General features: G+C 34.2%; 1 protein-coding gene across 1 annotated transcript; it reads right to left on the bottom strand.

The window, feature by feature from the left end:
• Positions 1–12,070: 12,070 nt before the first annotated feature.
• On the bottom strand, positions 12,071–12,872 carry LOC116120395 (vacuolar iron transporter homolog 4-like). Its single transcript, XM_031406350.1, has one exon. The coding sequence runs from the start codon at positions 12,803–12,805 to the stop codon at positions 12,122–12,124; it is 684 nt and encodes a 227-aa protein (XP_031262210.1). The 5' UTR covers positions 12,806–12,872; the 3' UTR covers positions 12,071–12,121.
• Between the last annotated feature and the right edge of the window lie 1,691 nt (positions 12,873–14,563).

A 14,563-nucleotide genomic window follows, 5' to 3' on the forward strand; every position in this document is an offset into this window, starting at 1 on the left:
TTTGCTAAATCTCTAATTAGCCCAAATTTTTTTACATTTTGACAATTTTGTCCTCGAATAAAATTATTATAAAGGATATCTAAATAATTTACTTTCTTAAAAAAAAATATTCAAACATTTTGACAAGCTTTAATAAAGTGCCTCTCAAAATTTAAAATTGAATTGTAATCCCGAATATTATTTTCTAACTATGATTATTTATCTTGAAAGATAGTCAATTTCATAAAGTAATTTAAGATTTTTACAAATTATGAGACGCTTATTAAGTTTGAGAGTATCCATTAAAGATCATCTCCAAGGTGTTGAAAATTAGTCAAAAAGTAGTCTTGGGTTGACATTATTTCATTACTTTTTCCTAACGTAAATGTATGAAAAGGTTGTTTTGCCCCCACTTTCAACTAACACAAACGAGCTTGAAAACCTAGTTTCATAATTCTTGAGTAACACAAACGGGTTGGCGTGGCGGTAAAAGAAGTTTGCTCTATTCTTTGAGTTCCTAGGTTCAAACCTTGAAACTATCTACCACAATAACATTACGATTTACCTAGTCTTTTGGGTTTGTAGAGTATTCAATAGACTTTGGGGATTAGTTGAGGTACACGCAAACTGGCTTAGACAACACAGCTACCAAAAAAAAAAAAAAAATTACAATCAAGTAAAGTCTTGAACACTTGTGTAAGCAAGTTAGAACTCTTTCTAGTTCAAATTTTCAAACTCTCAAAGTTTCTAAACAATTAAGTAACTCAAGTGACTATAATGTCCTAAAATTTGATTTATTGTCTAACCTAGTGGTCATATATGTCATGATTATTATATTAATAACTAAAGCGAATTAGCTAAAGTGTGATTTTAGAATTATCTTTCATGTACTGGGCTAAACAATAAAGGATAGTTAGCTAGATAAGTAAGGAGAGATTTAAGCTGACTTAAGGGAGTGATCCACATTGCTTAGGGACTGATTAGTTTGACCTATTTTTAATATTATTATGTAGAGGATTTTATTCCACGCCCCCTGAGAGATGAGGAAGTTTTAAACGCCCACATGATTATTGAAAAGTATTATATATTCCCTTATTAGGGTGAGTTTGGATACTTTATTAGCGGGATAAATGATAATCTAGGGTAGTACATAATACTTTCGCAAAAGCCAAAGAGTGTTTAAAACTTCTTTATTTGTCAAGGGTAGATGATGAAAACCTCCAAAATTCAATCAACATTCGGCTGTCGTAATGGAGATTTGATAGGTACTAGTTTAATAAACAATCACAAGTGATATACTGAAGTTTCAATGACTGAATATCAAAGTCATTGGAATATAATTATCAATCTTCATTTATACAACCATTAATGTCACGATATTTACTTATAATTAAAATGGTCATGTATCATTATAAGTATATATAGTTAAGAATTTCAAAGGCAGGATTCAGATTTTAGAAAACTAATTATTTAAGGTGGTGCGCATCTACTCTGACTGTAGAAAGAAATAATTAATTGAATTTGTCAAGACATGCATGGCATTAAATGGATTGAACTAGCTCAAAGTCATTTTCTCTATAAGGATCATACAACATCTCAGGTAGTAATCTTAGTCTTACAGAAGTAGTGATATGTTGAAGTACAACATTTTATAATGAATTGATTGTTATAAATTAATTAGTATTACAAATTTAAATCAAATATTTATATTACCATAGTTTAGGGTTTAAGGTTCGATACAGCTGGGGAATGTGGGGATGTGGGTTTTATATGATAAGGTATCCAACACATATAATTGATAATGGGTTTACATTATTGCTTTCTAATAATATTAGTATTATTTATCATTTCTAGTTATTGCTAAGTTTCCCAAATTTATAATTACTCTTTGTAACTTAAATATATATTCAATAAAATTTCAGTCTTTCTTAGTTTGAAATTATGGTTGTATGTCTTTAGCTAATTGTTGGTTGATTGAGGAAAATGACGATATGTTGAGGGATAATTTGATTGGCTGTAATACAAAAATTTAATGAATAATATAATATAATAGTTAATTTTTTGTATATTATTCAATTACATATTATTTTAGTTAATTTGTATACAAATTCGATAATAGTCATAAACCGTTAAAAGCATAATACAAAATTGGATAATAGATATTCACGTTTAAAGAATATCATCAGTTCTTTACGGTTCTTGACACTGGATTCACGATTGACATTTCTTGACACTAGATTCATGCACCCTCTCGTAACCGTGATTATAAGCGATTCTTCACGGCCTTTCTCTGAATACGAATTTGGTTTGTTCTAGTGTCGTCACCTATTAAATCAAGAAATCAGTGTCAAGGATGTTGCTATTTGTATACTTCTTTTTGTGTTCAATTTATATAGTTGGATTCTGAAAATTTGATTAGTTACAACGCATTTATGATTACTTTATACAACCTGTTTTGTGGCAGATCTACATTTTATACACACCTACTAAAATATTTCCTTACATTTAATTCATCGACTGTAGACCCTAGGATGTGTCAAACACTTCAGAAAAGAATTTTCAAATTTTTTAAAAACCTATTTATGACAGTGTAGGTCAGTAGACTTATAATAAACATAATATTGCAATTTCTCCCTGAGTCTTTCACCACGCCTCTCTCATTCGTCTCTCTTAGGGTGCGTTTTCTATTACTTGAAATGTTATATTAAGGGAAAGATAAATTACTTTGAAGATTACTGTGAATATTATATTAAATATGTTTGGTTAGATTAGAATCAATTGGTAGGTATGTTATATTGATATATTTGGTTGGGAGAAATAGATTGGTGGATATGTTATATAGATTACTGAATTGCCCTTCTATTTTAATATTATTATTTAGATTAATTTAACCCTTTATATTTAAAAATTTAGCTAAAACACCCCTATAATAAAAGTTTAAAAATTAACAAAAGACCTGTAACACCCACATGGAGGTATGTAATTTAATTTATGTTCTTATACCCTTAGTTGAATTTTGTTAAAGTTATTTTGAGAAAAATGTGAAGAAAATCCCTTAAACTTTCACTAGGGGTAAAATGGTCTTTTCACTCAAAATTAGTTGAAAAATTCGGGAGTGAAAAAAGATAGAATTTCATAGAGAATGCAATAAAAATGAGGGCATTATTGTAATTGATTAAGGAACATAGATAGAATTTCTAAGAAAGAGCACAAGGCAAAATGGGAAGGCATGTGTAATTGTAAGTTAATAAGGGTTTGGGTTTAGAAAACCCTTCATTTTTTCTTCTCCACCGCCATTCCCATTCACCACTTCCTCTCAACTCTTCTTTTAATTAAGAATCTTAGAGGGCTTTTTTAGTAGTTTGGGGTAGAAAGTTAATCTAAGGCATCCTAAGGTAGGGATTCTTGCTTTAGATGTGAAGTTTTGCTTATATAGGTATATTGAAGTCTTATGGTTTATTGTTTAAAGTGTAGAGAAGAGACAAGCTATCTAAGGAAAGGAAAGGTGTTAGTGAAATCTCTCCATTACAAGGTAAGTAAATCCAACCCAAGTTGAGTTTGAGAAATCCTTTGAGTAGAGATTTATGTATGTATAAGTATGTTATGTTATTGAGAATTGAGTTGAGATGATATTGCTTTGTGGTTGTTGAATACACTTCAATTATGAGAAGTATTGTTGAGTGATGAGAGTGTTGAGATGAAATTAAAAGAATTGGAGAAGTATTGTGAGAGTGTTTGTGCCGTGGGGTTATGTGGATGTGATACAAGAGAGTTTTTCTCTCATTTTGGATGGTTTAGGAAACAATTGAATGATAATTAAATTAGGGTTTGTTTAGGCATAATTGTTGTTTGATGAAATGCCTAAGTGAGAACATGTTACCATGGTTGCCCTGTCACAGTCGTAACCTTCTGAGTAATTTTTTGGCATCTTACAGATTGAACTGGGTTGAGACCAAAACATAAAAGTGTAGCCCTATCTCTATGCTTTAAAACGAGACAAAAATCGTAGCAATCCGATGTGTATAACTCAAGTTATGCCTTCTTGAGTGTGACCTGTACAGATGACTATTTGATGCAACATTGCATTTGTGCATTTCATAAGTGCATTAAGTAAGAAATTTTAAGCATGAACCACCTTATACATATTGTGCATTGAGAAGTAGCTTGAGAAAGAGTAGAGAACTTTGTGAATGAACTACTCTAAGAGTAGAGAGAATGAGAAAAACACAAAGAGCGGGTTGGTGCTTTGTGAACTCCACCCGGCAGTCACGAAGAGTGGGTTGGTGCTTTGTGAACTCCACCCGGTCGTGCCTAGTAAGATGAGGCCGTGATTTACAATAGAAATAATAAAAGAGAGCTATGTGGAGAGAGAAACAGAAAGAGAAATAAATGAGACGAGAAGTGGTAAGGAAAGAATTAAAAAAAGAGTTACGGTGATAGACGAGTATAAGATTTACTTACTGAGATTATTTTTGTGCTCACCCCGTTGTTCTTTGTGTTTACAGGATTTAGGTGGGACGCGGTCGGATTGGCGTCGGCAAGCGAGGAGCAATAGCTACACTGTCCACTGTTTTGATATTTTTTGTAAAATGATATCTTATGGTAATAAGAATGTTTATATGTAATAAAAGAAAATTTTGGGCCCATCTATTTTGTTGATATAAATGTATTTACTTTATGGATTTCTATGAGTATCCTAGTATAAAGGAGTTATTACAAGACCCGAGCCACCCAAGCTACTGTCAACCGCCAACCACCGCCACTGACCATCGGCAGTTGTGGCTGAACGGCGCACGATCGGTCGATATGGTCGATCGTGTGCCGATCTGGTCCTTTCTGGCAAGATCTTTGGACATAACGACCATGGATCTGGCCAATCTGACGGGCGTGCGCCGTTCCGACGTCGGCTAGTCGGTGGTGGCCAGATTTAGCCACCAATCTTGGGTAATTTTTAAGTTTAAGTGTATTTATGTCCTAAAAATTTGTATATAAGAATAAACATAGTTCATAAATAATTTATTATTATTTTCAAACAAGGGATTATTATCCAAAAATTTTAATGTAGGGTAAAATATAACAAAACTAAGATTACTAAATAATATAAACACCTAAGAAAATATGATATTCAAATATTCATCTATATAACCAATAGTAATTATTATTAATTTTAGAAGTTATCAGAATCTTATTTACCTGACAACCAAATATGGTAATGTAAATATAAGATGACATTACTTCAGTAATAGGGGATAGCCTTCAACCAAACAGCCCTAAGTAAATTCTACTTTCCTATAACATATAGGGAGAGTTAACAACATTAAACTTATCAATGCCAGCATTATCTTTGGGTTTTGATAAAGATTTTGTTGAATAAAATTAAGATAAAAGGGTACGTTCATTGACAATGAGATAAATGCTTAAATAACTTATAAATAATTAATTATCGGTAGAAGATTTCTGACAGAAAATAATGGAGAAGAATCTTCAACTATTAAAATATTTATTAAATCAAAATATTAGCTTTAAAAGAAAAAGGAATTTTAAACCCATAAACATCCAAATGATGACTTTTGATATGGTGTGTTAACTTCTAAGAGAGGTAAGCATATCCCCAGCTCTAAATATTCACGTGAATGCAGACTCTTTTGCATTTACATAATTTTATGTGGAAAATAAATTCTTTTGTTTTTTTAATTGAGACAATTTAAGAAACTACAATTATGTCAAATAGATCTTAGACGTTCACTTCACTATAGTGTTTACATGGAAAACAAATTGGAGATAAGTTAATTTTGTAATTAAAACCAGCATTTTGCTTCAAAAATGAATTTTTGATAACTAAAAAAAAGAGAATAGTTTGAGATAATTTTAATGGGATTTCACCACGAATTATCTCTATTTAGACTAATTTGAATCAAAAATAAAATAAGAAGATAAATTGGGAAATGATTAAACAACTGTAATTGAACCTTTTTTTTTAAATCTAAAAAGGAGAATTTTCACGGTGAAAAATTAAAATAAAATGCAATCTGTTTGAGAAATTTTTTTGTTATGCCTGAAAAATTAGAACCGCACGGAGTTTGTCAGCATGAGATGATCAAAAACTTGGGAAAATTCTGTACCGTTCACACGCACTCAAGTCGCATGATGATGTAAGGGGCATGCCCCTGTCAGTGCAGTGGTGAGTGTCAGGCTAGCGAAGGTTGGATATGTCCACATGTCCAATCCCTACATAAGTCGAGGAAATCATTCGGGAGGTGAGCAATGAGATGTAGAGAAGGATTTGTATGGTATCACCCACTTGCAGAATTAATAATCATTACCTTGGTTTATCCTACTATAATAGAGGTATTCTCTCTCATTTGCGGGATTAGATAATTTTATTCTAGAATAGCTTACTCTCTCTCTCTCTCTCCTTTGTATTCTCTAAGCTGTAACTCAGCTCGCTTAATGCGAACTTGCCCTATTCATAATACAATATCAGTGGACGTAGAGTTCGCTTTTGAGTATCCGAAACACTTTAAACATTGTTTCTCCCCCTTTATTAACTAAATATTCTCATATCACGTGTGACTTCTAAGTTCTTAGCATTTCCCACGATGTCAAAATCAAGCACAACATTTTTATAGGGAAAAAAAAAAAAAATGTATTATTTAACTCTTAATTGTAATGTACCTGTTTTCCACTTGGACACTAATTAACAACTACTTTTACTTATGAAGCATTAAATTTAGAGTTATATATTTTACTGGTGATTGAGGCCGTATTTGGCTATAAATACTAGACTCTCTTTGTAAAATCACACATCCATTTCAATAACAATTTGTCTTAACTCATTTTGTGTGCTTTAAACTCAAAGTCATATATTCTCTAAGATATCAGTTAAAGCCCTCGTATCATCTACTTATCTCTTTAACTCTGCCCTGCTCTTATGCTACATTTCTAGTTTCAGATCCATCATTCAATTATTCTTTTTCCTGAAACTCTTCTTGTTTCCTCTTCTTATTTGTCTGTGTAATCTTCAACTCGAGTAGATTTTTCTCTTCTTCACTGAAAATGGCTTCAGGTTGAAGACTGACCCTCAGTCTTTTTCAATACTTTTACTTGGCTCTCCTTGATCAGGAGAAGGTTTTGCCATTGCTGCTTGCTCTTTCTTTCTCTCGTTTCCAGATTACTTCCAAGGCAAGTAACAAGATGTAAAACTTCTTTAAACATGTCTAAAGCATAATATCCCCAAGTAAAAAGCTGTTGAAAAATGAACCTATTTTGGTGCGTGCAAACATGGCTCAAGTTGAAGAAACAAAGAAGAAACAAGAAAGTTCAAAAATGGCTCAAGTTGAAGACACAAAGAAGAAAAAAGGAAGAAGTAAACGCATGACGTGACACAAACGTGGCTCGGTGAAGAAAAGAAAGAAAGACAGACGACAACGATCGCTGCAGCTAAAGAAATGGTTGCTGAGCGAGCGCTGAGAAGCAGCACTGAACATGAAGAAGAAACAGAGCGGCGAGCGTCTGGACCGCAAAGTTCCAGCTTTATTCTTTTTCTGTTTTTTAGTATTCTAGTTTTAGAATAACTCTATTTCATAAGAGATTTGTTGAGTCAATTAGGGAAGTAGAACTTGATTAGGAATATTGTTCATAAGAGTTGGTTTGTATCTAACTAGGAAAGTAGAATCTGTTTTGAAGTAGAAGTAGTATTTCCTTTGTTGTATAAAAGTAGTTAAACATAATGAAAAATTATGAGAGTTCATTGTTTCCTTCAGTAAAGTTAAGAGTATATTGCTTCCAATTCCAACAAAAGCAAATGGCAGTCCATAGAGATAAATATATGATGAGCATATAAGCTCTCACATACCCATACTTTAAGGCTTAAATAAGCTTGCAAAAGATGGTTTGCTTTATGACACATGTTTGGTGCATGAAAGATAGAATGTTGCGACGCCAAAACTTTTGTTGTTAAAAATTATTTTTCTTGTAGTAAGTATTCACTCCCATAGCAAGGTTAGACACCATTTGATTGTTACCCTCCATTGATGCCTAGAATTGGTGGATTACCTATCAGTTAGATGTGAAATCGACGTTCTACATGGTGAGTTACAATAAGTGTTTATTAATGAACATAAGTAGAGCTAATTAAGTAAACCAAAATATCTGATAAAGTTATTATATATACGTTACATGTACATAATTATTATTTTCTGTAATTAACCAGTTTATTAGAAAAATGTATAGATAATCAACAACTCCTTGAAAAAGTGAGCGTTTATGTATATATAACAAAACAATTGAAGAGGAAATTTAGAATGGACAAACAAAAGTTAAGATTAGTAACTGAAGTTTGAGTGAATAGTTTAGTTTAGCTAAGAATGAAGAACATTGTGGACAAATGAATTGGAGAAGTATTTTGTTTATTGAATTGTTTGGAAGTCTTAGAAATGAAGAAAGAGCTTAGAGGATAACTATATTGTCTGATTAAGCTAAGGACTATTTACTTGATCATATAAGTCATTAGGGTATTAATATAAGTGAGATGAAATTTGGAATTCTACAGTTGGAGAATTCGTTGTGCCAGAGAATTGCTTATCAAATTCATAGTGGATTTGGTGTTTTCTTTGTAGTGACTAAGGTCCCTGTGGTTTTTCCCTGGTTCATGTAAAAATATCGTGTGAATTGTGGATGATGTTTGGATATGGTTTGATTATTTATGTCTTAATTAACTGAACAAATATAGATATGCTTAATTATGAACTAAACATGGTATGCTTTAGATTGTTAATTAAATGTTGAACTGGACATCCAAATGGTTGAATGAACTTGATACATGTAATTAATGATAGGACAAAGAGTAACTTGAGTTAATCAGGAATATGAAAGATAATTAAGGTGTCGAGATAAGTAAGTAATAGCAGCAAGGTCTAGCTAGAGCCTATTTACCCCTCATCCCTCCCTCTAGGTTAAGTTGCACTGTTATAGTAGTTCTTAGCTTCCGTAGATGCACTCTCATGAACAAACCCTCAACAAACGTGTAGATGATTGATGCGTGTAGGAGTGTTGTTGAATCGATAAGTCCACAATTAATAGTATCGAAGAAGTATTTAAGGGTGAGAAATTTGATATTAAAGACGGCCTGAACATCATTTAATTGAAGTGTTGAAAATTTCAACTATGAAATGGACCTGATCAAGAAAATTATAAGATTGTGTTCAATGTATAGTTAAATGCCCCAAATTGAAATTAGAGGAAACTGAAAAAGGTATAGTCGTTGCAATAGGATTTGGGTTGGTGTACATGCAAAATGAATTCCTAGATTGTATTAGGATTTTATCTTGTCGAAATCTAACACAATTTTGTGAGGATAATCCTGGGAGGAAGAGGTCACTAACAATTGTAGACCTATAGAGGAGACAGGAAGAGTGAAAGCAAAGCCTAGGGACACAGGTGTGGTGTCGGCCGTAGGTACTCTGATACTCAAGTCAGCACGATTGTGAGGGAAATTTAATGAGGCAAGGTAGGGTTTATTGTGAGCATGGAGGGGTGCGCAACTATCGACTGAGTGGTTGGAACTTGACCCTACGGCAAGAAATGGGGTTCTTAAGAGAGCAATAACAAAAGAAGCTTAGTGAGGGTTGTATGTGAATGAGTTTTGGGAGGCTTGACCTCTGAATTATAGGGAGCCAAGGTTATCCAAGTCCTTGTAGAACTCGGAGTTCTAGTCCTTTATAAAGTGGAGTACTAGTTCTTGTGGAACTAAGAGTACTCGAAGAGAAGAGTTGTATTAGACTGGAACCTTTTTGAGTATATGAATTCGTGGTAGGATCGGAGTCCCAGAGGTGACGAATCCTTAATTGACTCAGAGTCCTGAGGAGTGAGTCTTGAGCCTGACTCATAGATGGGTTTAATGGGTGTAGCAGCCTAGATCGTAGAAAGGTTAACTGTGGTTTAGCTAATTCATGGAGTGGTCTTTGGCATGAAACCAACCAAAGTTGGGCCTTGGCACTGAGCTTTTGTATGGGCCTGTCAGGTTCGATACGAATTTTTGTCCATACAAAGACTAGCATTTATCTTCTTCACTCCATCATTTCACCAACCTTAAGGCATATTCAGTTGGAGTACAAATTGAAATATAATTCTTTATTTGAACAGTCTATAATCTCAAGAACTTACTTTTATGTGAAAATACCAGTAAAGGATTGTATAACTTAATCCTAAGAAATAATGCATGGATCACAAATCTAACGTATTAAATTATCACATACTTTTCTAAAAGTTGCAATCATGGAAATATCTTTACCACCATATCGTCAAATATAGACACAGAACAAGTATTTTTCCATTGTCTCTAAGCCTTTTAAGAAGTGTATGTTCACGAGAACATAGTGAAACCATTAGAAAAAGAGTAAACAACTTTTTCCCACCCAAGGTTTGCCTTAATGACACTTTCCCATCCAAAAAGTTTCAAAATACCAATTTACCACCCAAAGTTTAATTTTGTCTGCTAACCATAATACACTTTCTGATTCGATGGCGAATGGAGAGCAAACTCAGTCCAGGCTATCAGGGCTTTTGAAGAGAGGATGCCAACGAGTCTTTTGGTGATGGTAGGTTGGATTTTGGTGGTCAAGATTGGTAGGAATTTGACTTGGGAGGGGCGACTGCGCATGCCACAAATTGCTTGATTGTCAGCGATTGATGGGGTTAGAAGAAGCAAGGTGTGAGAGTTTTGGTGAGTAATGATCAAGGAAGAGAATGGTGGTGGTAGAGATCACAATGATGCCAGACCAGTTAGCGATTGGCGGAGTTGGTGGAGCGCATTCACCGATCGATTTAACATCGTTACGACCCCACACCACCACCATTTTCTTCCTCGATCATCATTTACCAAAACCCTCAAACTTTGCTCCCATCGACCCTGCCAATTGTTGGCAATCGAGCGATTTGTGAAACGTGCAACCACCCCTCCAAAGTCAAATTCTGACCAATCATGACCATCAAAACCAACCTGTTACACCAAAGACTCATCGGTCTCCCTCTTCAAAAGCTCCAATAGCTTGACTGATTTACTCTCCGTTCGTTGCCAAATCGCAAACCCTAAGGGAAGTGTATTTTGGGCAGTAACGAAATATAAAGTTTGGGGAGTAAATTGGTATTTTAAAACTTTTTGGGTGGAGGCAAACCTTAGGTGGGAAAAAGTCGTTTACTCTTAGAAAAATAGCATTTATACGACTATACCAAGTTCTTGGTAATTCTTTGAGTCTATACAATGCATTTTTTAATTTATATACCTTGTTTTCTTGGCCTTGTTTTACATACTCAAATGATGCGTTTGATTCAGGGAATGTTATATTAAGGGGAAGATAGATTACCTTGAAGATTACTGGGAGTGTTATATTAAATGCGTTTGGTTATATTGGAATAAATTGGTGAGTATGTTATATTGATATGTTTGGTTGGGATAAATAAATTGGTGGGTAATTTATATAAATTACAAATCACCACCATCAGCTACTAGTAATTGTAGTCGAAACAGCGCACGATCGGTCGAATATGGTCAATTGTGTGTCGATCTGGTCGTTTTTGGTAAGATCTTTGGTCGTTAACGGCCATGGATCTGGCCGGTTGTGTGCCATTCCGACGCTCGTCGGTCGATGGTGGCCAAATTCGACCACTAGTCTTGGGGTAATTTTTTTAAGTTCAAGGGTATTTATGTCCTAAAAATTTTGTATATAAGAATAAAATAGTCTATAAATATTTTTATAAATTGTTTTCTAAACAAAGGGCATTATTGTCCAAAAATTTTAATAGTTAAGGTTAAAATTGTAACAAAATTAAGATTACCAAAAAATATTAAAACACCTAAGAAAATGGTAGTATTCAGATTAGCACAGATATAACTAACAGTAATTACTATTAGTTTTAGAAGATTACCAGAATTTTATATAACTTGACAACCAACAATGATAACGTAAGTAATATAAGATAACGTAGTAATCATGTAGTATATGTATTAGCTTATATGAAACAAGTTTATTTCTTTTATTTTAATTTGATCCATTGAAGCATAACATGTTACACAAACGAAACAAAACCAGTCACGCTGCAATAAAAAACCAAAGGATGCATTTAATAACGATAACAAAGCCATTCACATTTCTAGCCCACCGGAGCCAATTAACTTGGTGAGCCCAAAGGTGAGGGCCATGGCCATCCAGCCTCCGATCAGTACCCTAACACACGACTTCACCACCGGAGTCCTCCCGAGCACCGCTCCCGCTGTTCCGAACGCCACCAGCATCATGCTCGCCAGTGCAACCACCACCCCAAGTCTCACTCTATAGTCTCTTATAAATGCAGACCCCACTAATGGCACAACTGCTCCTGCTGAAAACGCAAGAGCGGATGCCATTGCAGCCTGTGCAGGATTCGGAAGTTCCTCCCTTCCATTCTCTTCTTCACTATCATCGCCTCTTGCTTGAGCTCTTTCCTGATCTCTCTTCATTTGAGCTATTTCTATGTCCCTCTGAGTGTACACAGAGACAAACTCTCCAATGGCCATACTGCAAGCGCCAGCAACTAAGCCTGCAAAACCAGCAAGAAGCATGGGTTTGATTTCTTTTTTGACAGCTCCAATACCCATCATTAGTGAGGCGACAGAAACGAGCCCATCATTGGCTCCCAATACAGCAGCTCGAAGCCACTGTGCCCTTTGAGAGTAGTCAAACTCATTTTCTTGTAATTGGTGTTGGTTTTTCTCATGATCGTTCACATGGATGGAAGATATTTCCACGGATGGACGTTGTTGGTGTTCAAGTGGTCTTTGGGCAGCCATGAGTTAAAGGAGAAGCAAGGATTAATAAGTGGAGAAGATATGAAGAGAAGATTAATGGTGGCTTGTGCTTGACACACGCTCCAAATGGGAGAATTTATAGGGGTTTCCAGTGGTGTTGGACTTGTGGACACTAACACTGGCAGATAATAAGCCAGAAATGAAAAGATAGTGTGAGAAAAGAGGCTCCTTTAGTAAACTAATTTAAAAATTCTTTCTTTAATCAATGTGCTTATCACTGTAAAACAAAATAAAACCAAATGAACCCACCACGAAAGGAGGCCTGATTAGGTTAATTCGGTTTATTAGATGTATTGTTATTGCATCTATCCAGGAGTAACCAATTCAATGCTATATAACAAGTGAATATATTTATAATTCTTATAACATATGTTATTTTCTTTTCCGTTTTTTATCCTTAAAAATCAACATACTTGATGATTCTTAAACTGAATAAAAATCTATGTGATAACTGATATTAGTACATCTAACATGCATGAATAATTAGATGGACATTATAACTTGATGAATCAAATCATAAATACAGATTTTCAGTATGGATTGCTGAATAGGAAGGCACTAGAGAAAGAGAGATCACAGAAAAGTTTAACAATTAATGGAGAGTGTAATGACAAAAATTCTTTCGAGAATGTGGATCAATGGTTAATTCCTTATCATCAAATAATTTATAATAACGGGAATGAGAAGGAAAATTATTCAATTTAACTTCTAATTAGGAATATTCTAATTTAACGATTCTCAGTGCAACGCGGGAAATGCACTATAGTTATATTAAAATGCTCAAGGAGTGTGCAGCCCACACGAAAATCTCATTTGCGGGATTAGATAATTTTATTCTAGAATAGCTTACTCTCTCTCTCTCTCTCCTTTGTATTCTCTAAGCTGTAACTCAGCTCGCTTAATGCGAACTTGCCCTATTCATAATACAATATCAGTGGACGTAGAGTTCGCTTTTGAGTATCCGAAACACTTTAAACATTGTTTCTCCCCCTTTATTAACTAAATATTCTCATATCACGTGTGACTTCTAAGTTCTTAGCATTTCCCACGATGTCAAAATCAAGCACAACATTTTTATAGGGAAAAAAAAAAAAAATGTATTATTTAACTCTTAATTGTAATGTACCTGTTTTCCACTTGGACACTAATTAACAACTACTTTTACTTATGAAGCATTAAATTTAGAGTTATATATTTTACTGGTGATTGAGGCCGTATTTGGCTATAAATACTAGACTCTCTTTGTAAAATCACACATCCATTTCAATAACAATTTGTCTTAACTCATTTTGTGTGCTTTAAACTCAAAGTCATATATTCTCTAAGATATCAGTTAAAGCCCTCGTATCATCTACTTATCTCTTTAACTCTGCCCTGCTCTTATGCTACATTTCTAGTTTCAGATCCTCATTCAATTATTCTTTTTCCTGAAACTCTTCTTGTTTCCTCTTCTTATTTGTCTGTGTAATCTTCAACTCGAGTAGATTTTTCTCTTCTTCACTGAAAATGGCTTCAGGTTGAAGACTGACCCTCAGTCTTTTTCAATACTTTTACTTGGCTCTCCTTGATCAGGAGAAGGTTTTGCCATTGCTGCTTGCTCTTTCTTTCTCTCGTTTCCAGATTACTTCCAAGGCAAGTAACAAGATGTAAAACTTCTTTAAACATGTCTAAAGCATAATATCCCCAAGTAAAAAGCTGTTGAAAAATGAACCTATTTTGGTGCGTGCAAACATGGCTCAA

The sequence above is a fragment of the Pistacia vera genome, unplaced genomic scaffold (assembly GCF_008641045.1).
Source record: "Pistacia vera cultivar Batoury unplaced genomic scaffold, PisVer_v2 Contig93, whole genome shotgun sequence".
In the NCBI taxonomy this organism is placed as follows: Eukaryota; Viridiplantae; Streptophyta; class Magnoliopsida; order Sapindales; family Anacardiaceae; genus Pistacia; species Pistacia vera.

Bases quoted from the DNA above. Each gene is read 5' to 3' on its own strand.
- LOC116120395 (XM_031406350.1), bottom strand. From the start codon at position 12,805: ATGGCTGCCCAAAGACCACTTGAACACCAACAACGTCCATCCGTGGAA.